This window comes from Cherax quadricarinatus, chromosome 60, assembly GCF_038502225.1.
Source record: "Cherax quadricarinatus isolate ZL_2023a chromosome 60, ASM3850222v1, whole genome shotgun sequence".
Classification (NCBI taxonomy): domain Eukaryota; kingdom Metazoa; phylum Arthropoda; class Malacostraca; order Decapoda; family Parastacidae; genus Cherax; species Cherax quadricarinatus.
In genome coordinates this window covers 2,487,705-2,509,638 of record NC_091351.1, presented here as the reverse complement: position 1 = coordinate 2,509,638, position 21,934 = coordinate 2,487,705, and the positions used below count along the sequence as shown (strand labels likewise).

The 21,934-nt window shown below is 40.6% G+C and overlaps 2 protein-coding genes across 2 annotated transcripts; both read right to left on the bottom strand.

Moving 5' to 3' along the window:
• Positions 1–696: 696 nt before the first annotated feature.
• Positions 697–16,366, bottom strand: LOC138854460 (allantoicase-like). The gene is made up of 9 exons (XM_070097893.1): positions 16,208–16,366; positions 15,288–15,350; positions 12,218–12,332; positions 11,353–11,454; positions 10,272–10,360; positions 8,501–8,692; positions 7,427–7,586; positions 6,542–6,762; positions 697–996 (listed from the first exon to the last, which is right to left on the bottom strand). The coding sequence occupies exons 1-9, from the start codon at positions 16,286–16,288 to the stop codon at positions 847–849; spliced, it is 1,173 nt and encodes a 390-aa protein (XP_069953994.1). The 5' UTR covers positions 16,289–16,366; the 3' UTR covers positions 697–846.
• A 1,487-nt stretch (positions 16,367–17,853) lies between these two features.
• On the bottom strand, positions 17,854–20,443 carry LOC138854451 (protein O-linked-mannose beta-1,2-N-acetylglucosaminyltransferase 1-like). The gene has a single exon (XM_070097831.1). It carries the CDS (start codon positions 20,370–20,372, stop codon positions 18,831–18,833), a length of 1,542 nt encoding a protein of 513 aa, XP_069953932.1. The 5' UTR covers positions 20,373–20,443; the 3' UTR covers positions 17,854–18,830.
• Between the last annotated feature and the right edge of the window lie 1,491 nt (positions 20,444–21,934).

Here is a 21,934-nt window from a genome sequence, read left to right as displayed (position 1 = left end):
GATACAAAAATCCGTAACGTATGGTTGATGTTAATGAAGTTTAAAGGCTATCGACCGGACGAGGGTCATTAAGGCTGCAGGTAACCTGTTCACCACCAGACAATAATACTTCTGTCCCTAAAATAATAATTAAACTCTCAGCATATATAAGTTGAGAGAAATACACTCAATATATATCCTGTGAAAGTCTGATGTATTAAAGTTAAACATAATAGTAAAATATCTTGTATTAGTATAGACTAGTTATTATTATTATTATTATTATTATTATTATTATTATTATTTAGAGATATACAGATCGACACCATGCCTAACCCTACTAGGGTAGGGTAGGTGCCTGAGCCCGAGCCTTTAGCTCATAAGACTGTCATTCCCATTTTCCCCCTTGTGGCGGGGATGGCAGACCAGAGAGGCCTAGCTTGTGGCTAGGCCTGGGGACAGTTGGTCCCAAAGATGAGGAGGTACTTGTGCCTCCTCCCATGGGAGACTTAGGTCTCAGACACTCCCTAAAGAGGGAGCCAAGGCCGGGCCACCACTTGGAAAAGGCCCGGGCCGGGAGAATACTGGCTAATCTTTAATAATAATAATAATAATTAGAGATATAGACTGAGAAACTTCTCGTATCCAGAATAATAAGTGATGTGTGAGCCGTATGGGTCATTCAACACAAGAAATAGTGGAGGCTCGATTCTCCGTCTGTTAATGGCGAGGCAGACTACATAACTGTACTGACAGGAAGTAATGTACTAACGAGAGAAGAGCTCGGTGACGATACTGAAAAAAAGTAATACTCAAAAGTCCTGAAACTAGCTGTATATTCATATTTAAATTCCAAAATTAGGTATTCTAGGCGGAGGATTCTGGTGTATCAGTGACTCTGCTGAAGATGCGGACTCTGCTGATGCCACCATCTGGAGCTATAACAATTCTGACGTGGGAAACTGCACCTTCCATCACTACCTCGTCTTGGTACAGATGAATGGAATGTGCACTTAACTGAAAAGAAATGCAAAATATTCTTCTTTGAAGCCTTTTTATCCACTTCGAGGCTATGGGTCCCACAATTTGCATATATATCTATATATAGGTAGTAGGTTGGTAGACAGCAACCACCCAGGGAAGTACTACCGTCCTGCCAAATGACTGTGAAACAAAAACCTGTAACTGTTTTGCATGATGGTAGGATTGCTGGTTTCTTTTTCTGTCTCATAAACACGCTAGATAACAGGGATATCTTGCTTCTCCTACTTACACTTTGGTCACACTTCACAGACACGCACATGCATATATATATATATATATACATACATCTAGGTTTTTCTCCTTTTTCTAAATAGCTCTTGTTCTTTTTTATTTCTTCTATTGTCCATGGGGAAGTGGAAAAGAATCTTTCCTCCGTAAGCCATGCGTGCCGTATGAGGCGACTAAAATGCCGGGAGCAATGGGCTAGTAACCCCTTCTCCTGTATACATTTACTAAAAAAGAGAAGAAGAAAAACTTTATAAAACTGGGATGCTTAAATGTGCGTGGATGTAGTGCGGATGACAAGAAACAGATGATTGCTGATGTTATGAATGAAAAGAAGTTGGATGTCCTGGCTCTAAGCGAAACAAAGCTGAAGGGGGTAGGAGAGTTTCAGTGGGGGGAAATAAATGGGATTAAATCTGGAGTATCTGAGAGAGTTAGAGCAAAGGAAGGGGTAGCAGTAATGTTAAATGATCAGTTATGGAAGGAGAAAAGAGAATATGAATGTGTAAATTAAAGAATTATGTGGATTAAAGTAAAGGTTGGATGCGAGAAGTGGGTCATAATAAGCGTGTATGCACCTGGAGAAGAGAGGAATGCAGAGGAGAGAGAGAGATTTTGGGAGATGTTAAGTGAATGTATAGGAGCCTTTGAACCAAGTGAGAGAGTAATTGTGGTAGGGGACCTGAATGCTAAAGTAGGAGAAACTTTTAGAGAGGGTGTGGTAGGTAAGTTTGGGGTGCCAGGTGTAAATGATAATGGGAGCCCTTTGATTGAACTTTGTATAGAAAGGGGTTTAGTTATAGGTAATACATATTTTAAGAAAAAGAGGATAAATAAGTATACACGATATGATGTAGGGCGAAATGACAGTAGTTTGTTGGATTATGTATTGGTAGATAAAAGACTGTTGAGTAGACTTCAGGATGTACATGTTTATAGAGGGGCCACAGATATATCAGATCAATTTCTAGTTGTAGCTACACTGAGAGTAAAAGGTAGATGGGATACAAGGAGAATAGAAGCATCAGGGAAGAGAGAGGTGAAGGTTTATAAACTAAAAGAGGAGGCAGTTAGGGTAAGATATAAACAGCTATTGGAGGATAGATGGGCTAATGAGAGCATAGGCAATGGGGTCGAAGAGGTATGGGGTAGGTTTAAAAATGTAGTGTTAGAGTGTTCAGCAGAAGTTTGTGGTTACAGGAAAGTGGGTGCAGGAGGGAAGAGGAGCGATTGGTGGAATGATGATGTAAAGAGAGTAGTAAGGGAGAAAAAGTTAGCATATGAGAAGTTTTTACAAAGTAGAAGTGATGCAAGGAGGGAAGAGTATATGGAGAAAAAGAGAGAGGTTAAGAGAGTGGTGAAGCAATGTAAAAAGAGAGCAAATGAGAGAGTGGGTGAGATGTTATCAACAAATTTTGTTGAAAATAAGAAAAAGTTTTGGAGTGAGATTAACAAGTTAAGAAAGCCTAGAGAACAAATGGATTTGTCAGTTAAAAATAGGAGAGGAGAGTTATTAAATGGAGAGTTAGAGGTATTGGGAAGATGGAGGGAATATTTTGAGGAATTGTTAAATGTTGATGAAGATAGGGAAGCTGTGATTTCGTGTATAGGGCAAGGAGGAATAACATCTTGTAGGAGTGAGGAAGAGCCAGTTGTGAGTGTGGGGGAAGTTCGTGAGGCAGTAGGTAAAATGAAAGGGGGTAAGGCAGCCGGGATTGATGGGATAAAGATAGAAATGTTAAAAGCAGGTGGGGATATAGTTTTGGAGTGGTTGGTGCAATTAGTTAATAAATGTATGGAAGAGGGTAAGGTACCTAGGGATTGGCAGAGAGCATGCATAGTTCCTTTGTATAAAGGCAAAGGGGATAAAAGAGAGTGCAAAAATTATAGGGGGATAAGTCTGTTGAGTGTACCTGGTAAAGTGTATGGTAGAGTTATAATTGAAAGAATTAAGAGTAAGATGGAGAATAGGATAGCAGATGAACAAGGAGGCTTTAGGAAAGGTAGGGGGTGTGTGGACCAGGTGTTTACAGTGAAACATATAAGTGAACAGTATTTAGATAAGGCTAAAGAGGTCTTTGTGACATTTATGGATTTGGAAAAGGCGTATGACAGGGTGGATAGGGGGGCAATGTGGCAGATGTTGCAAGTGTATGGTGTAGGAGGTAGGTTACTGAAAGCAGTGAAGAGTTTTTACGAGGATAGTGAGGCTCAAGTTAGAGTATGTAGGAAAGAGGGAAATTTTTTCCCAGTAAAAGTAGGCCTTAGACAAGGATGTGTGATGTCACCGTGGTTGTTTAATATATTTATAGATGGGGTTGTAAGAGAAGTAAATGCGAGGGTCTTGGCAAGAGGCGTGGAGTTAAAAGATAAAGAATCACACACAAAGTGGGAGTTGTCACAGCTGCTCTTTGCTGATGACACTGTGCTCTTGGGAGATTCTGAAGAGAAGCTGCAGAGATTGGTGGATGAATTTAGTAGGGTGTGCAAAAGAAGAAAATTAAAGGTGAATACAGGAAAGAGTAAGGTTATGAGGATAACAAAAAGATTAGGTGATGAAAGATTGAATATCAGATTGGAGGGAGAGAGTATGGAGGAGGTGAACGTATTCAGATATTTGGGAGTGGACGTGTCAGCGGATGGGTCTATGAAAGATGAGGTGAATCATAGAATGGATGAGGGAAAAAGAGTGAGTGGTGCACTTAGGAGTCTGTGGAGACAAAGAACTTTGTCCTTGGAGGCAAAGAGGGGAATGTATGAGAGTATAGTTTTACCAACGCTCTTATATGGGTGTGAAGCGTGGGTGATGAATGTTGCAGCGAGGAGAAGGCTGGAGGCAGTGGAGATGTCATGTCTGAGGGCAATGTGTGGTGTGAATATAATGCAGAGAATTCGTAGTTTGGAAGTTAGGAGGAGGTGCGGGATTACCAAAACTGTTGTCCAGAGGGCTGAGGAAGGGTTGTTGAGGTGGTTCGGACATGTAGAGAGAATGGAGCGAAACAGAATGACTTCAAGAGTGCATCAGTCTGTAGTGGAAGGAAGGCGGGGTAGGGATCGGCCTACGAAGGGTTGGAGGGAGGGGGTAAAGGAGGTTTTGTGTGCGAGGGGCTTGGACTTCCAGCAGGCATGCGTGAGCGTGTTTGATAGGAGTGAATGGAGACAAATGGTTTTTAATACTTGACGTGCTGTTGGAGTGTGAGCAAAGTAACATTTATGAAGGGATTCAGGGAAACCGGCAGGCCGGACTTGAGTCCTGGAGATGGGAAGTACAGTGCCTGCACTCTGAAGGAGGGGTGTTAATGTTGCAGTTTAAAAACTGTAGTGTAAAGCACCCTTCTGGCAAGACAGTGATGGAGTGAATGATGGTGAAAGTTTTTCTTTTTCGGGCCACCCTGCCTTGGTGGGAATCGGCCAGTGTGATAATAAAAAAAATCTATATTATATATATATATATATATATATATATGTATATGTATAATTATATATATATATATATATATATATATATATATGTATATGTATAATTATATATATATATATATATATATATGTCCTTGGAGGCAAAGAGGGGAATGTATGAGAGTATAGTTTTACCAACACTCTTATATGGGTGTGAAGCATGGGTGATGAATGTTGCAGCGAGAAGGCTGGAGGCAGTGGAGATGTCATGTCTGAGGGCAATGTGTGGTGTGAATATAATGCAGAGAATTCGTAGTTTGGAAGTTAGGAGGAGGTGCGGGATTACCAAAACTGTTGTCCAGAGGGCTGAGGAAGGGTTGTTGAGGTGGTTCGGACATGTAGAGAGAATGGAGCGAAACAGAATGACTTCAAGAGTGTATCAGTCTGTAGTGGAAGGAAGGCAGGGTAGGGGTCGGCCTAGGAAAGGTTGGAGAGAGGGGGTAAAGGAGGTTTTGTGTGCGAGGGGCTTGGACTTCCAGCAGGCGTGCGTGAGCGTGTTTGATAGGAGTGAATGGAGACGAATGGTTTTTAATACCTGACGTGCTGTTGGAGTGTGAGCAGGGTAACATTTATGAAGGGGTTCAGGGAAACCGGCAGGCCGGACTTGAGTCCTGGAGATGGGAAGTACAGTGCCTGCACTCTGAAGGAGGGGTGTTAATGTTGCAGTTTAAAAACTGTAGTGTAAAGCACCCTTCTGGCAAGACAGTGATGGAGTGAATGATGGTGAAAGTTTTTCTTTTTCGGGCCACCCTGCCTTGGTGGGAATCGGCCAGTGTGATAATAATAAAAAAATATATATATAATAATAATAATAATAATAATAATAATAATAATAATAATAATAATAATAATAATAATAATAATAATAATGACACTATTGGGTGGAATCAGTAAATTCCATTTGGAGATAAGTGAAATAAGAGTTAAAACAAGGGGTCATATTTTGGCCTTGACGCCCGAAACTGTATAACCTGGGGCTTTCTGTATAGTATGTCACTGATGTCAGTTAGGTCTGTATAAGTTGTATAATGTACTTGTAGAAATAAATATTATTATTATTATCCCCATGACCAACATGATAAATTATCACTTACCTTACAGAGTGATGTAATTCTGATAAATATTCTTCGGTAAAGCCTTTTAACTCATTTATTATAATTATTATACTTATTTCAAGGAACCTACACTTAAGAGTATTAAAAAGTACTGCTAGATGACCGAGCCTACAGAAAAAACAGCATCCCTGAAATGGTGAAGATCTTTCAAACAGTTGTTGCTGTTGCAAGGTTCATACTGCCCTTGTTGATGCCAGGAAGCAGATGTTGCACGTGTGTCTAATTCTTCATCTTGTCGGTATTATGTACCATTCATATATACAACAGTATACCAGTGTTGGAAATTTGAATAGTAAGTTTATTCAGGTATACACAATAGTTACATAGATTATCATACATAGCAGCATATGTGTAGAGAACCTAAGATAACCGAAAAAAAATCAAGTAACTTATTTCCATTGGGATCCTTTTAATACCTCATTATTATACAATGTAGGAGATATCTTATTATTATACTATAAAGGATGTATACTAGGAATAAGGTAAATAGTTATTTACATCTACAATAGAGTTATTTACATCTGAAACAGATCAAATACAGCATCCCACTTAACAAATAACCTTGGAGAAAAAAATAATTCAGGCAACCAGCTAAGTGTACCCTTTCGGGTACCTAATTGTCAAAAACATTAATTAGAACTAAAGCTTTAGTTTTTAACGAGCTGAATGAGCCACAAGGGTTGGCGCATTTTTGTGAGGATAATAATTTAGTTCCTAACCTTCTGTGGGGGCAATATAGTGCGCCAGAAGCTGTCGTCCGTCCCAAACTTCTCTGGTTCCTGGCGGCTCTGTAGGAAGCAGCCATCTACCCTGCAGGAGTCCGGAAAGTTGCCCTTAAAGTGATGGGTGTCAATCTGGACTCGCAGGACTTTGCCAGGATGCCCCAGACGAATTACTGCCCATTCGAATCCGCTAAATTGAAGCACCCCTTGACTGTCCGCTGTGGAAACAATGCTATTACAACGTCAACATCACCACTATATATATAGATATGTATATAGACATAATGTCTGCATATAGACATATGTGTATATTGAACTGCCAATAATAAAATTACATATTTGAGTGGAAAACTGGGCAGCAAGGGAGCCTGAAATAAAGTCCGAGGGTTAAAAAATACATTCTTTACATATAGTGTTAGAATTTTTTCCATCAGTAGTCCTTCCCCCACAGCAAATTAAATGGATCATGTGGCAGCCACCAATTACATACTTACAGAGGTCTTTTTCAATTCAATTCAAGTATATTCTCTATAAGGGTTACAATGTGGGGTTTACAGGTTTTGGGTATTGTGTGGTTTACATGTTATAAAATACTAATTACATTATTATTATAATCAAAAAGAAGCGCTAAGCCACAAGGGCTATACAGCAATACTAATTACAGAGGGGGCCACTAGGACACCTAGTATGGCTAGGCATTTCGAGCAGACTTAGATTAATTCTTAACATTATATCATTTAGTTATCAATATTCTCAGTAACTTCTCGCCCAGCCAACACCTGAATGGTGTACAGGTGACATCTTACTTTAATATTTCACTCAGCGATCTGTTTTAAATCTAATAAACCAAGCAACTCTTAAAACGTATTTTCCAACACTAACCTTCGAGGATAGGTGGTCTGTCTAGCCTCCGTGCCGTCTCCCATCCGTCGGCCATGGAAGAGGCTCGGCCAGGGCTGAGAAGGTTACGAGGGTGACCATAGTGGGCATCGCTATACCCCACACACACACCTCCATTACCCACTGCTGCCAGGTCAACCACCTCATCAACACAAACAATTAGTAGATAGATACCCAGGAATTAGTCTACTGTTATGTCACATCCTGAGGGGATATCTAAAAAAATAACACTCCAATGGAAATAAGCTACATGTTTGTCTTTCTTGACTTTTCCTAATCCATATTCACAATTAACCCACAAATTAGAAACTAAAAGTGGGCCTCGTCTAATTCCAAACTGAGGGTTACATATGCCTTTCTAACCTTTTGCCTACCGCCAACAGGCTGGGTATGGGGTACATAATTGCGATATTAAACCCACTAAACTGCAGCAGGCCTGCTGGCCCATGCTAGGTGGGTTAGTAGTGTTGTGGTAAAGCGGTTATCATGATGGTCTTCTAATCTGTTATAAACTAATTCACGCCTACCAATACTCTGTATTTCAATACAATGATTTCTTACTGTCAAGAGAATATGAATAAGGATTCGGTGGATAAGTACTAATATAGGAAAACACTGAGTCTAAGAAATATAAAGCCTATATAAAAAGATATTTCACTCAGTGATACATCGTTATAACAGAGGCTTGCTCTTCTACATGTCTATTTTACTACATGTCCACTTACTGCCTATCTGTCAGTACTGGAAAAAGAGTAGTATTCCTTGGCTCGGTTAGCAACGCACCCATCTCACATACTGAGTGTCCGTGGTTCGATCCCCGGAACGGAGGGAAACGCTGGGTGTTTCCTTATACCTTCTGTCCCAGTTCACCTAGCAGTAAGTAGGTACGTACTGGTGGGTCGCATCCTGGGACAAAACTGACCTAATTCGCCCGAAATGCTCAGCATAACAAGGGGCTTTCTATATAGTAGTATGTCGTTGATGTCAGTTAGGCCTGTATACCATGTACATGTACTTGCAAAAATAAGGATATTATAGCATTATTATAAGACTTACTTCAAGAGGAGAGACGAGGGACCAGTCAGGCACAGCGTAACCAAAGACCCGGAGTCTGGCGATGCCTCCGTCCGGAAATATATTGAGCCTTAGGTGTGTGTATCGCTGAGAGGAAGAACTCCTGAGGAAGGTGTGGCAGGTGTCGCGGTAACCTGGTTGAGCCTTAGACCGAGGAATGATTGCATCCCACTCCTGCACACACGTGGAATATGTTAGGTTTACATATGTTGCAAGGCATGATAAAGGGGTCATACTGCAAGGCATGATAAAGGGGTCATACTGCAAGGCATGATAAAGGGGTTTACACATGCTGTGAGGCATGAAAAAGGGTTTACACATGTTGCAAGGCATGATAAAGGAGTTTACATATGTTGCAAGGCATGATAAAGGCGTTTCACATGTTGCAAGGCATAATAAAGGAGTTTACACATGTTGCAAGGCATAATAAAGGGGTTTACACATGTTGCAAATCATGATAAAGGGGTTTACACATGTTGCAAGGCATGATAAAGGGGTTTGCCCATGTTGCAAGGCATGATAAAGGGGTTTACACATGTTGCAAGGCATGATAAAGGGGTTTACACATGTTGCAAGTCATAAAGGGGTTTACACATGTTGCAAGGCATAATAAAGGAGTTTATACATGTTGCAAAACATGATAAAGGGGTAGCAGAAGGAACAACATTCCTGCGTAGAGCGAAAATCCATCATAAATTATTAAAGCTCTACACAGAGCAAAACATTTTCTCAATGTAGGCTTATTCTGCAGTTTACAAAGCACCGGGATCATAGGCTTATTCAGCACTGGACATATATAACAAAAACTAAAATTAACCTCAAAAAGTGTAAAACATACACATTCAGTAAAACAAAATAATCAGACAAGACTCAAATACCTCGTATCACTTAAAAAATTAATGAAAATTTCGTCGCCCCTAAAATTATTTAGAATTTTTCATGTCTAAAAAATCATTACAACAGCATTTAGCAAAATAATAAAAACAAGGTTGAATTATTCTGTATCAGGAAGGAATAAATCGGTAATATATATTGTATCCACAATATTTTCCTGGGACCATACATGTACCTAAGTGGGCAAAAAACAACTAATAAGGGGCAGAATTTAAATAAATATGCTAATCAGCAACGCAACATATAGTGAGAAGCAAGAGTGTCACAGACCGGGCCGCGGGGGCGTTAACCCCCGGAACTCTCTCCAGGTAAACTCCAGGTAAACAACCAGGTAATTATGGGTGAGAATTATTTCATAATGGTGATATTTAATAAGAAATTATATCTACTTTTTAATGTTATGATGGAATGGCAGAATTGTTATTTATGTAGTACTAAAAAATCCTATTGAAAATTACCCCTAAATTAGGAGGAAATTTAAAATTTCCCTGACGATTATAGTTATGTAACATTCTGCCAATATTTTAGCTTGTAAATCTATATATTTTTACACAAATCAATTTTAAAAGCTAAAGGTCTTATCGTACCTTAAGCTCATTTCATAGCCCAGCCTTATCTAAGATATACTACCATCCCCCAGGATGCGACCCACAGCAGTCGACAAACATCCAGGTACCTACTTATAAGCTGCTAGGTGGACAGGGTCAGCAGGTGTAAGGAAACGTGCTAAACGTTTCTACCCAGCAGCACAAAGTAAACGAAAAATACCACTGAGCAGGCCATTATTTAACAAGACTCGTGTTAGGTGATTTTTCCCAGATGGATACAACACCAAGAGGAAGCAGAGTTCCAGACTCACCTCTGAGTGAAGTCTCGCCACTTGCTGGAGGTCGTGGTCACTGGCCTCGTTGCCCATCACACTCTGCCTCTCAGGGATTAATGCCTCTTCTGGAATGGGTTTCAGAGAACAAGTATAGTTAATGGAGATGGTCACATGAAACGAATATAGTTAAAAGGGAGGAAGAGGTGATCATAACTTCTTAACATTTTTTTAATGCATCAGGGTGACACTGTTAATACTTAACCTGGTATTTACTCGAGCAAAGGAAAACATCTTTAAAATAAAAAAAAATAAAAACACAAGAAAAAAGCGATCATGTTATATCGGAATTAACATGTTAAATATGGCTTAGGTGATGAGACTCAAAAACAGGAACTACTGAACAATATTAAAGGACACTATAATGTTTTAAGTATTTCACAGACACTGAATGGGATAAAATGTTACAAGAGACAGATATAAATAATGTATACAGACCATTCTTTAATATTTATGAAACTGGTATTAAACAATTTATTCCACAATGGGTAAAATGAGAAATATTAAATATTGGTTCCGTATGACATGTTGGAGGTATGAAAAATAAAGAACTTGGAAATAATGTAGGAATTTGGCTAATCAAGATACGTATCAGAGATATAAACAAGCCAGAAATTAATATACCAAGATGAGGGTACACTTATCTGCAGTGTAATGACAGCGAGGACAAGGTAGACCTACCTGCAGGTGTAATGACAGCGAAGACAGGGTAGACCTACCTGCAGGTGTAATGACAGCGAGGACAGGGTAGACCTACCTGCAGGTGTAATGACAGCGAGGACAGGGTAGACCTACCTGCAGGTGTAAAGACAGCGAGGACAGGGTAGACCTACCTGCAGGTGTAAAGACAGCGAGGGCAGGGTAGACCTACCTGCAGGTGTAATGACAGCGAGGACAGGGTAACCTACCTGCAGGTGTAAAGACAGCGAGGGCAGGGTAGACCTACCTGCAGGTGTAAAGACAGCGAGGGCAGGGTAGACCTACCTGCAGGTGTAAAGACAGCGAGGGCAGGGTAGACCTACCTGCAGGTGTAAAGACAGCGAGGGCAGGGTAGACCTACCTGCAGGTGTAAGGACGGCAGCCTGGAGTGACACTTGGGGAACGTAGTTACCAGTAAAGTGAGAGGTATCTACATCGACGCCTGCCACTACTCCCGCCACTCCTGTAATGGACAGCCATCATGTGACTCCATACCCACATTCCTACAAGGCAGTCGTTTTTGAAGTGAGTGGTGTATACTAAGCTATATAAACTGGGAAAAGGTAGGATATCTTTGAAATGAAAGGAAGTATATGCTGTACTGCATATGTAGATCATACCTGGAGGGGTATACCTAGATGGAGTTTTGGGGGCGTTGACCCCCAAAACCGACGTAAACCGACGTACAAACCACAGCCCGACTGATCAGGTACTGACTTTAGGTGTCTGCCCAGCTCCCTTATTAACACTGTTATAAAATATTCCACCTAAGCACTCTTACCATAGGTTTCATTAAACGATCCCAATAGAACCCAGTCATACACAAAATGTACCTGTGGATACATGAAGTGGAGATTTGTTTTTGTTTTTTATATAGCAAGCACTAAACTCTTAAGGGTCATTCATTACAGGGGTGGTGGAGGCCATCCTTCATTCGTTGATCACGACCTGGTCAGGAATAGAAATGAAGGTAGGGTGGGTGAGTCAGGACAACTAACGTTAATTGTATTATATTCACAGCGAAGCGCTAAACTTTAAAGGGCCACACAGTGCCTGGGGAATGAGAGGCAATCAAGGTGTGATCCGAGGAAGAGGAGGTAAGCTGTAATTCCTCTGATTAAGAGCCCCTCACCATCGACGAGGCACTCCTCCTTAAAGGGTAAATAATGCTAAATTGGCAAAAACAATGAACTTGAGCAAGAGGAAAAATGGCAAAAAAGACTGACCCAGCTTGATGATGCACCAGTCATGACCAGGCTTCCTCTTCCTCCTGGTCTCCCACCCATCCATCCACTTGCCACACTCAGTGAACTCACCCTCCTTCCATTCAGCCTCGTTCTCCTGGAAGACGATGTAATATAAAGATGTTTATTTCGTTAGAATACATCGAGTAAGAGTGAAATGGTTATAATCATGACCATAATTTTTAAAGGGGTGGACCAGTAAGCCAGTGGAAGGCCTCAGATGACCAAAAACTCCAACTGCAGGTCGTCATATAGCTAAGACTCGCGTCCGGAAACACTTGTCCTGTTTCCTAACAAATCTACCTAGAATACATTGAGGTTACATTGGTTTTAAATTGGATAGTTTTCACAGGTAGGTTACAGTTTTAGGAAAGCACTACTGTACATATTCCAACGAAAGCCCATTCTTATGCAATTCATTTCAAGCATATAAGATGCGCTACAGTCATGCTCACTACACATCATTTTACATACTGTTACATAATCGTTACATACATACAGTGGTGATAAAGTATGTAGATTTAGCCTACAATACGCCAAAAAAATCAGGGTGACTTATTACTCGTGCCTACTGGGATCCTCTGATTTTCAATGGTATGTAAAACCTAACTAAGGTAGACCACCGTCTGTTGAAATATTCAATGTCTCCATCAACTGACAAAAAAACCCTGTCAAGGAAACAGTTTTCCGATAAAACAAATGCCCATTACTCTATATGTATCATTTCTCAAAACAAACTACTTGTCACCAAACAACCACTGGAATAGTTGCTGCTAATTACATATTATCATACAACAGCAGGAGTACCGGTACTTGGTTTCCGACCCACTAAAAATATAGAGTACCTTATTCGGCAGTTTGTACAGTCATGCAAAGTTATACCTATTAAACTAAGAGATTGTTTCAACATATTTCAGATAAATATGAATTTTCAATCAGGACATTGATACATTCTTTTAATATTAAGAATATTTCGGTGGTTGAGTACTTCAGTGGTTGAGTACTTCGGTGGTTGAGTACTTCGGTGGTTGAGTACTCGGTAGTTGAGTACTCGGTGGTTGAGTGCTCAACCACCGAGGTGTCTCCCCTGGGCGGGGACACTTACGAACAAGTCATTTGTCCATCCTCACCATAGCAGTATGGTTAGTGAAAAGAAACCTAGGTGCTAAGCCTGCTATTGCATGTCGTACGTGCAATAGCTGGCTTAGCACCTAGCTGTATGGCTTTGTTGGGTTATTCTAAGAGTATCTCTCCGTTTTAAAATAACGTTTGGCGTACAAACAAAGGATTTGGGGCAAGTGGAAACTTAGGCATGTTTTCAACACCTACTGCCCGTTTACCTAACTGTAAACAGGTGCTTGGGTACCTATTTATAGCTAGGTAATGTTAGTATACCTTAGATGTTAGTTTACCTGGGATGTTAGTATACCTTAGATACAGCTGGGCTTTGAAATTAAGAACGCAGGAACACTGAGCAGGTCTACTGGCCCATGTTAGGCAGGTCTAACTTTCCCCAACCCACACCCACTCACGTGCCCATCCAACCTATATTTAAAGCTACCCAGAGTTCTTGCCTCAGTGACACTACCTGGGAGTTTGTTCCACTCATCTATAACTGTTGCCAAACCAATACTTCATTATTATTATTATTATTATTATTATTATTATTATTATTGTTATTATTATATTCATGGGAAGGCGCCAAATCCGTATAGGTCTCACAGGACCTGAGAAATGGGCAGCAATTAGGTTCGATCCGAAGAAAGGGAGAGCAGTACAAATTCCTTGGTTCAGGAACCCTTCGCCTGCATTAAGGCACCTAAAACATATAACAGCCTTTAAATTCAACGACGTAAAAAAGAAATCTAAGATCATTCTCTAACCTTGATATCTAGTATTATCTTTGCCTAGTCACGCCTGGCTAGCGTTAGTCATCAGTATTTACAAAAAAACAAATTCCTAGCATTACAACAGTGTATGTTCAGACACACGAGATGGATTCTCCTAAGCAGAGCTTATTATTTGTTATCATAACCCAAGACTGCTGCACCCTCACACACCCATGACGTGCCTGTCTATACCGCTTACGCAGTAGGCTTCATCAGTCGAATATGTATGTACAAAACAAGCCATGGGCCTTTCACAGTTTCGTGCTTCGTCAGGAGCTATGCAATGTTGCATGACTTGCAACATATAGGTTGAGGAAAAAGTTCTCTCAAAGGGAAGGCAGGATAAATAACTCATTACGACTAACACTAACTAGCTATAAACATGTAAATAGTTCATTACGACAGTAACTTGTTTAGTTGTCAGAACTTTGCAGCCCAGTCTCTGGACACATTATCTGTCTCGGTAATCTTTTGACTACCGCCCACAGGATGGGTAAGGGGTGCATAATGAAGATATTAAACTAACCCAATGCATCTCATCTCCTTCAACCTGTTCTGTTGGCAATGACAACTTCTGTCATCTTCCACTCAAATCCGACTACTCTCAGCAGTACTGTTAATGATGAGATCCTAAAAATAACTACACTGATGACTACCAACTAAACCTGCTATATGTTTGGAAACAACGGTTCTCCCATTGTAAGACACACCAAGGGCAAATTCTTAGGTCTACACTGACAGCAACTTGAAATTTAATACCCACATCCATAACATTGCCAAAAAGGTCTGCAAAACAGTAGGCATCCTCTCCAAGATACGTTATTGTGTACTTCTATAGCACCATTCTTTAATCTATCCTTACTTAATCTATGGCATTTGTGCCTGGGGATCTACTACAAGCTACAGGCGAAAATATTTTAAGGTAATTGATGTGTACTGTACATTTATTCTACTTTCATATTTTTTAAAGGCCTAGCTCTATTGTGCACTTAATATATGATAGTATAAACACGTTATCAGGTTTTTATATACATTTGAAAGTGAAAAGAGAGCTATATTCCACTACTCGACGATTTTCCCTTTACGGCGGTAGGCTACCTGAACCTAACCTGCTATATAAGCAGGCCCTGTATGTATATGATTTTGAATTATTTATGACTTGCCTTGAGCATATTTTCGGCGACAGCGAACCAGTCATCTGTAGTAAAGAGCACTCGTCCTCCCAGCTGCAGGGTGAGAATACAGGTAGTTAGTAGCCTCGTGTAGCCGAGCTCTTCCAATAATACACTATGAAACAATACCCTGGCCTATCCCAGGAAATAATACCCTAGTTTATTCCATGAATTAATAATGTCCAATCATATATCAAATAGGAACGGGCTCTTGTGAATCCGTGACAAATCTCAAGAATCATATTTCTCATTATGGCGATTTATTATAATATCGGCTATAAATGGCTTAATAATTTGCCTATTGTTGAGGTCAGGCTTATTGAGCGGTAATTTGATGGTAATGACTTACCCCTGATTTAAAGATAAGTTACATTAGACATTTTCCACACCTCCAGCGTTACACGTTTGGAAAGATATTAAAAACGCCAATTAGTGGTTCACTAACTTCCCATCTTAGAACCATCTTAATGTATGGTATAAACCTTGGTACCATCTAGATACCGACAAATTGGTTTAAACAGACACGTGAGGAAACACTAGGTCATACTGTCTACTTCTCATCCCAATATGTCGTTTTTCAGGTCACCATGGTCACTCACACCTCACTCTCCACCTGTATATAGTCTTTTTAACCACTGCAATAACCATAAATTTTAGAGGGGTGGACCGGTAAGCCAGCGGAAGGCCTCGGTCAGATGACCAAAAGCCCCAACGGCGGGTCACCATCTAAGACTAGCGTTAGGAAACATTTCTCTTGCTTCCTGACAAACATTACCTAGCCTAACCTCTGTATATTAGAAGTGATCAAGGTCCCAGGACCGAAACGTTTTCTAATAAATGTCCTAGTGTTTCCTCACGTTTCTTTCTAAGTTTAAAACTTAATCTAAATACGCCATTATTATTTATTTTACCTTTTCCGATATCAGGTTATTTAGCTCGGCGAATTTGGGCTTCTGATCCCTTGAAGTGGAGACAACTGGTCTCTGAGCCATGTCAGGAGGTATATATGACAGTGTGAAGGTTACTGGAGGAGAGAAATTAGTGCGTTTTACCCGTCCGGTGATGCAGTTGCTACTGCCACTATCTCCAACACCACGTGATAACCTTCATGCTTGTGAAGAGTTCTGCATCCAGGGAATTGGAGTACCTTTTAGTTAGATTCAACCTGAACACTTCCCATTCCTCAGGCGTTGCATTAGCCTTAAGGGTTTAGTGCTTCCTTGTGAATATACTATTATTATTATTATTATTATTATTGTGACTTAAGAAGATCAACTAAAACAAATTACACTGCTTGACTTTTTTTTGGTGCTGACTATCCCATCATTAATCCTCCGGGCTTAATCGTACGCAGAAAATCTCTTAATCTAGCCTAGACTTAGAATATTCAATGTAAAAACTAATCGCATCGCCTAGATATACCTAGAACCACTGTCATGGTGAGGTCGGCACTATGATTTAAAAATAAATACGCAACCACACTCTAGCCGCCCATTTTGTCATATATAATAACTTAAATGCCATAAGGAAGGATTGTATACATCCATATGTGTTTTCTAGCAGTGTGTGCATACAGAGAGCTTACTTTAGCCCTATTTTAGTTTTTTTTTTCAATAAAATTTGGTACACCGGCGGCATGTTGCTATCCTATTCTATATAAATAAATGGGAATAACAGCTAGCTATATTTCCCCATCATATTCCATTACACAGGATGGGGCTCATGCAAGGTGTTGAAATCGGTCAGCTTGAAGTCTTAATGATCCTAGTGTAGTTCAAACGCTGTAAACCCCATTAACCAATACCATGATTATAATTCATAATACCTGGAGTATACCTGGAGAAGGTTTCGGGGGTCAGCGCCCCCGCGGTCCGGTAAAGAACAAGTAGATTTAGCTGGAGGTCAAGAGACACTTAATTGTAACAATACAATTTGCGAACTAAACCACGGTGTATAAGTATACCTAGAAGGATTAATGTTATTGTAGTCAGCTGGCCCATTGGCTTGCGTGCTGACCTGGAGTTTTACGACTCACTAGCCGTAAGTTCAAACCCCACCCGTACCGTGGTTTGGAAGTCAAGAAGACGGAAAAAGTGACAGCGGGGACCCCTCGTCCAGCTGACTGACAATGACTACACTCCACTTGATGAAATTCACAGTTCAGCAGTATTATCAGTAGAGTCATGGAGCAGCACTAAACCTACAAGGGCCATGCAGCGTCTGGCAGCTTAGCGGTAGCGCTATCGGCTTGTATTTTTAAAAGCATTAGATACGCTGCAGTGTATGTAAACCTTTTTCTTACTAAGAAGCCTGAAAATGTTTTACTATACCAATACACAAACCCAAAAATAATTTAACGTTAACAAAATGCAAGGTTTTAGAGAAAAATGTCACGTCAATTTAAATTTATTCTTTTAACTCATACATAAATACATATATATATATATGCAAAATAACCACAGGAGTTATTTTGCATCTTCTATCACTCGCTATTATTACATATATACATATATTTAAGACTCACCTATCGTAGGTTTAAGGCCCATTTGTCCCGTGATTTATTTACATATATTGCAGTGCAACAGAAATAAAAATAACTTATGAATATGGCAAAAAAAAACATAAGTCTTTTTAAATAACATTTTCCTAACTTAATTTCTAACATGAATTCAAGCGTCACTTAAATCACTACTTGCAGCCCAACAAGTAATATCCAGAGGCAAGGTTTGTCAAATACTCGGGTCACTCTGACTCGAATGGTCAGTGAGACTCTCTAGTCACACTGACTATTCATTCTGGTTGGGACCACTTGTCATCTAGCATGGCACAATGATTTTCATTATGTCATGGAACACTAGACAAGTAATACGTAAAAAACTATCAAACAAAGACGTGTTGGTAAATTCTGCTTATTTATACAATATCAAAATAGTCTATTTTATAAAATATAAAGGTAAACTTATATAAAATAAAAGGGTATGTAAGGTAGCTACTCAAGCTAAATTATGAACTCAGTGACTTAAAGATGTAGGGATAGACAGGACCGCGGGGGCGTTGACCCCCAGAACACCCTCCAGGTAGTTAGGAAGGCTTTAGACACTGCCGCACAAGAAACTGATACAAAAGCTAGAGGAGCAGGGAGGAATAACAAGCAAAACACTACAATGGATCAAGACATACCTGACAGGAAGGAAACGAGTGACTGTCCGTGACGAGGTGTCGGAATGGGTGCATGTGACTAGTGGGAATCCGCAAGGATCAGTCGTGCTGTTTCTTGTATACGTGAATGACATGACGGATGGGATAGTCAGAGGTATCTCTCTTCGCAGACATTGTGAAACTAATGAGGAGAATGCAAGAGACGTGGACGAGGAAAGGCTACAAAATGAGCTGGACAAACTGGAGATCTGCTATGACAAATGGCTACTGGTGTTTAACCCCAACAAGTACAAAGTTATGAAGTTTGGGGAAGGGCAAAGGAGATCACAGACGGAATACAGACTCGGGGGGGCAAAGGCTGCAAACCTTATTTAATTAATTTACGAATAAGATGTTCATTAAATATTCGCTAGTAACATTAAGATTAAGAATTTGGTATCTCCCCATTTCCACTTTTTTAATTCTATTCATAATGATATCATCCTCTTCGTCAGTAACAGAATCGTAATCCCATGGTTTGATATAATGTGGACGGAGGTAGGCGTAAGGGGAATAAGGAGCTCCTACCAGGTAGAGTGTGGTCAGCATCGATACTCTCACCGTCAACACTCGCTTGTGTAGGCCCTGCTCAGACGCACTCCACGCATTAAGACATTTGGCCGCAAAAAAGAAATTCCTGTAGTTGGGCTTTCCGTTCAACTCTCTGAGCATCCTGTAGTAGAAGACGAAGTTGGTTGTTGTGTTGACGGGCGGCACAAATGTTTCACTGCAGGGGTTTCCTGTGAGTGGTGTGGCGTGTCTAATGCTGCGGGAAAAATGTTCCTGCCACGTCTCCAGGAGCAACGTAGAGACGTTGTCAAGATGGACGTGAGGCTGCTTTACCAGAGGTTTAAACAAGAAATATGCTTCTGTGCTCCAGGCTTCAGTATTCACACCCATACCGAAATGAAACGATCTACTAACTTCAGGAAACACACATTCCCGACCATTGCTTTGATGTTTGTAGAGCCATTGATCATAAAATACTGTATCTACCTTTGAGACATCACTTGGCCATTTACGGATGGCATCCCTGATGAACTGAAGCGACACAGCGTAGCCCCATTCTACCTGCACCCTTGCTCGTAAAACCGTCCTGGAATCATGTGCTGTTCCTTGGAAACCTGTAGCCGAGTAAGCATTGATGCAATAAAGTGAAGGGTCTTCGTGAAGGAGCCAAAGTGTCTGGCTCATATAAGAAAAGAAGTCTGGTGAGACTTCCACATCTTCGTCGAGTAATATAACTGCTGGAGCATCAGGAAAGGTATGAGCGATGAATTTGAATACGTTGCGGTAATAACTGAAGAGTTTATTGTTGTGATGCCCGTGTATGGTTAGAGTGGTGAAGTTAATATTCATAAGATGGAGAAGTTGTGTTGCTGCTTGTGTTGCATTACCAAGGACCACCATGATGTTGTCGTGCTGTGCCCCAGGTGCGTTCATGAGTGTGGTGAGTGTGTGATATAGGTACTGATGCCTGTTTCCTGCCGTGACCACTACGGGCACCCTAGCAATAACAGACTGGTGGGTCACAGGAGGAGGAGAGGGGACAGGTAGTGGATCAGGGGTATACTCGTTACAGAGGCCGCCCATGGCTCCATTGGCGTTGCAGTAATGCCATCGTTGCCTTTGTACTTGTAGGCCATTCTTATTAAAGGTGGACGGCGTTGCCAGGTGGGATAGTGGCATTATAACATGAGTATGGTGGGTAGTGTAACCCTGAAGAATGGTAGTCTCGGAGATGGTACGGCCGCCCTTGATAAACATCCATGTCCAGTGTGCCATGGGTGTGAGGTGTAGGGCGAAGAGTGAACCAAGTTGAGCTAGGAGCTGGGCAGTGTCACGGAGACCTACAATGCCAGACACGGCCACCGTCATTACAACCAGACGTCCAGGGGCTACCCTTTCCAAATACCACTTGAGGTCTACCCAGTGAGCCCAGTACTGCACCAGAGGAAATATCTGTAAAGAACATGGTCTGTTGTAGGGTATATCTGCAGATATAGTTATCTAATATAGGGAATACCTGCTCACGATCTGTTGTAGGGAATATCCCTATAATTCACTATCTACTATAGGGAATATCTACAGATATCACTACTGTGGGGAATATCACTATCTATTGATCAGTTTATTTTTTAGGATGCTGTGATGCAGTGAAAGTGCATCAAAACTTCTCTCTGCTACACAGTCCTTCAACAGGAGCAACAATTCAGACAACCTACCACTGGTACAAGCCAAAGTGAGAGCGGGGACCTAAATAAATACTGCTACAACTTCAATAATTGTATCTGTAATTTGATCGAGTCTTGAGGATTTTTATAATTTGTTTAGCATTGCGTTAAAAAGAAAAGACTAAAAATATCTTAAAAATTCATAACAGGTGGGAAAGTGACGTAATTAAACACTACAACATGTTTTGGTCCTGGAACCTTTGCAGTAATAAATTAATACCATTATCAGGATTCATTTTTGGAACGTACCATAGCAATATATAAACCATAAGAAGTCTTTGAAAATACAATAACTAAATTAAATAAACAAACCAGAAAAGATATGACATATGTCAAAATATTAACCAACAGAGCCCTTGGAAACATGTCACACTAATTTTGAGTCATCCTATGTTAAATAAGAACATAAGAAAGAAGGAACACTGCAACAGACCTACTGACCCATGCGGAGCAGGTCCATTCCCCCCCGGATTAGCCCAATGACCCACCCAGTCTGGTCACCTCCACTCAAGGAAGGAGCACGGCACCAGACCCAGCAGCACAAGCTAGGCAGGTCCAACTCACACCCACCCACACCCACTCATGTATTTATCTAACCTATTTTTAAAACTACACAACGTTTTAGCCTGAATAACTGTACTCGGGAGTTTGTTTCACTCATCCACAACTCTATTACCAAACCAGTGCTTTCCTATATCCTTCCTGAATCTGAATTTTTCCAACTTGAAACCATTGCTGCGAGTCCTGTCTTGGCTGGAGAGAGAGTGCAGATTCAGGGCCTGCAGATTCACGGCAAACACTATAACATATTTATTAGCCTCAGTCTATCCTCATAGGGTTTATACCAAGATTTCTGATTCATGGGATCATCTTTGTCATCCTACTCTGTACGTTTTCCAGTGCATTTATATCCATTCTGTAATACGGTGACCAGAACTGAGCAGCATAGTCTAAATGAGGCCTAACCAAGGATATATAGAGTTGAAGAACAACCTGAGGACTTCTATTATTTATACTTCTAGATATGAAGCCAAGAATTCTGTTAGCTTTATCGCGAACACTAATGCACTGTTGTCTTGGTTTTAGATTACTGCTAACCAGAACTCCCAAATCCTTTTCGCAATCAGTAGTATTAAGATCTACATTATTTAGTTTATATGTGGCATGGTCATTTACCTGTCCAACATTTAGAACTTTGCATTTATC

Bases quoted from the DNA above. Each gene is read 5' to 3' on its own strand.
- LOC138854460 (XM_070097893.1), bottom strand. From the start codon at position 16,288: ATGGCTCAGAGACCAGTTGTCTCCACTTCAAGGGATCAGAAGCCCAAA. The intron at 15,351-16,207 runs GTAAAATAAATA...CTCACCCTGCAG, and splicing joins ATAACCTGATATCGGAAAAG to CTGGGAGGACGAGTGCTCTT. The intron at 6,763-7,426 runs GTTAGTGTTGGA...TTGTTTCCACAG, and splicing joins CAGACCACCTATCCTCGAAG to CGGACAGTCAAGGGGTGCTT.
- LOC138854451 (XM_070097831.1), bottom strand. From the start codon at position 20,372: ATGACGGTGGCCGTGTCTGGCATTGTAGGTCTCCGTGACACTGCCCAG.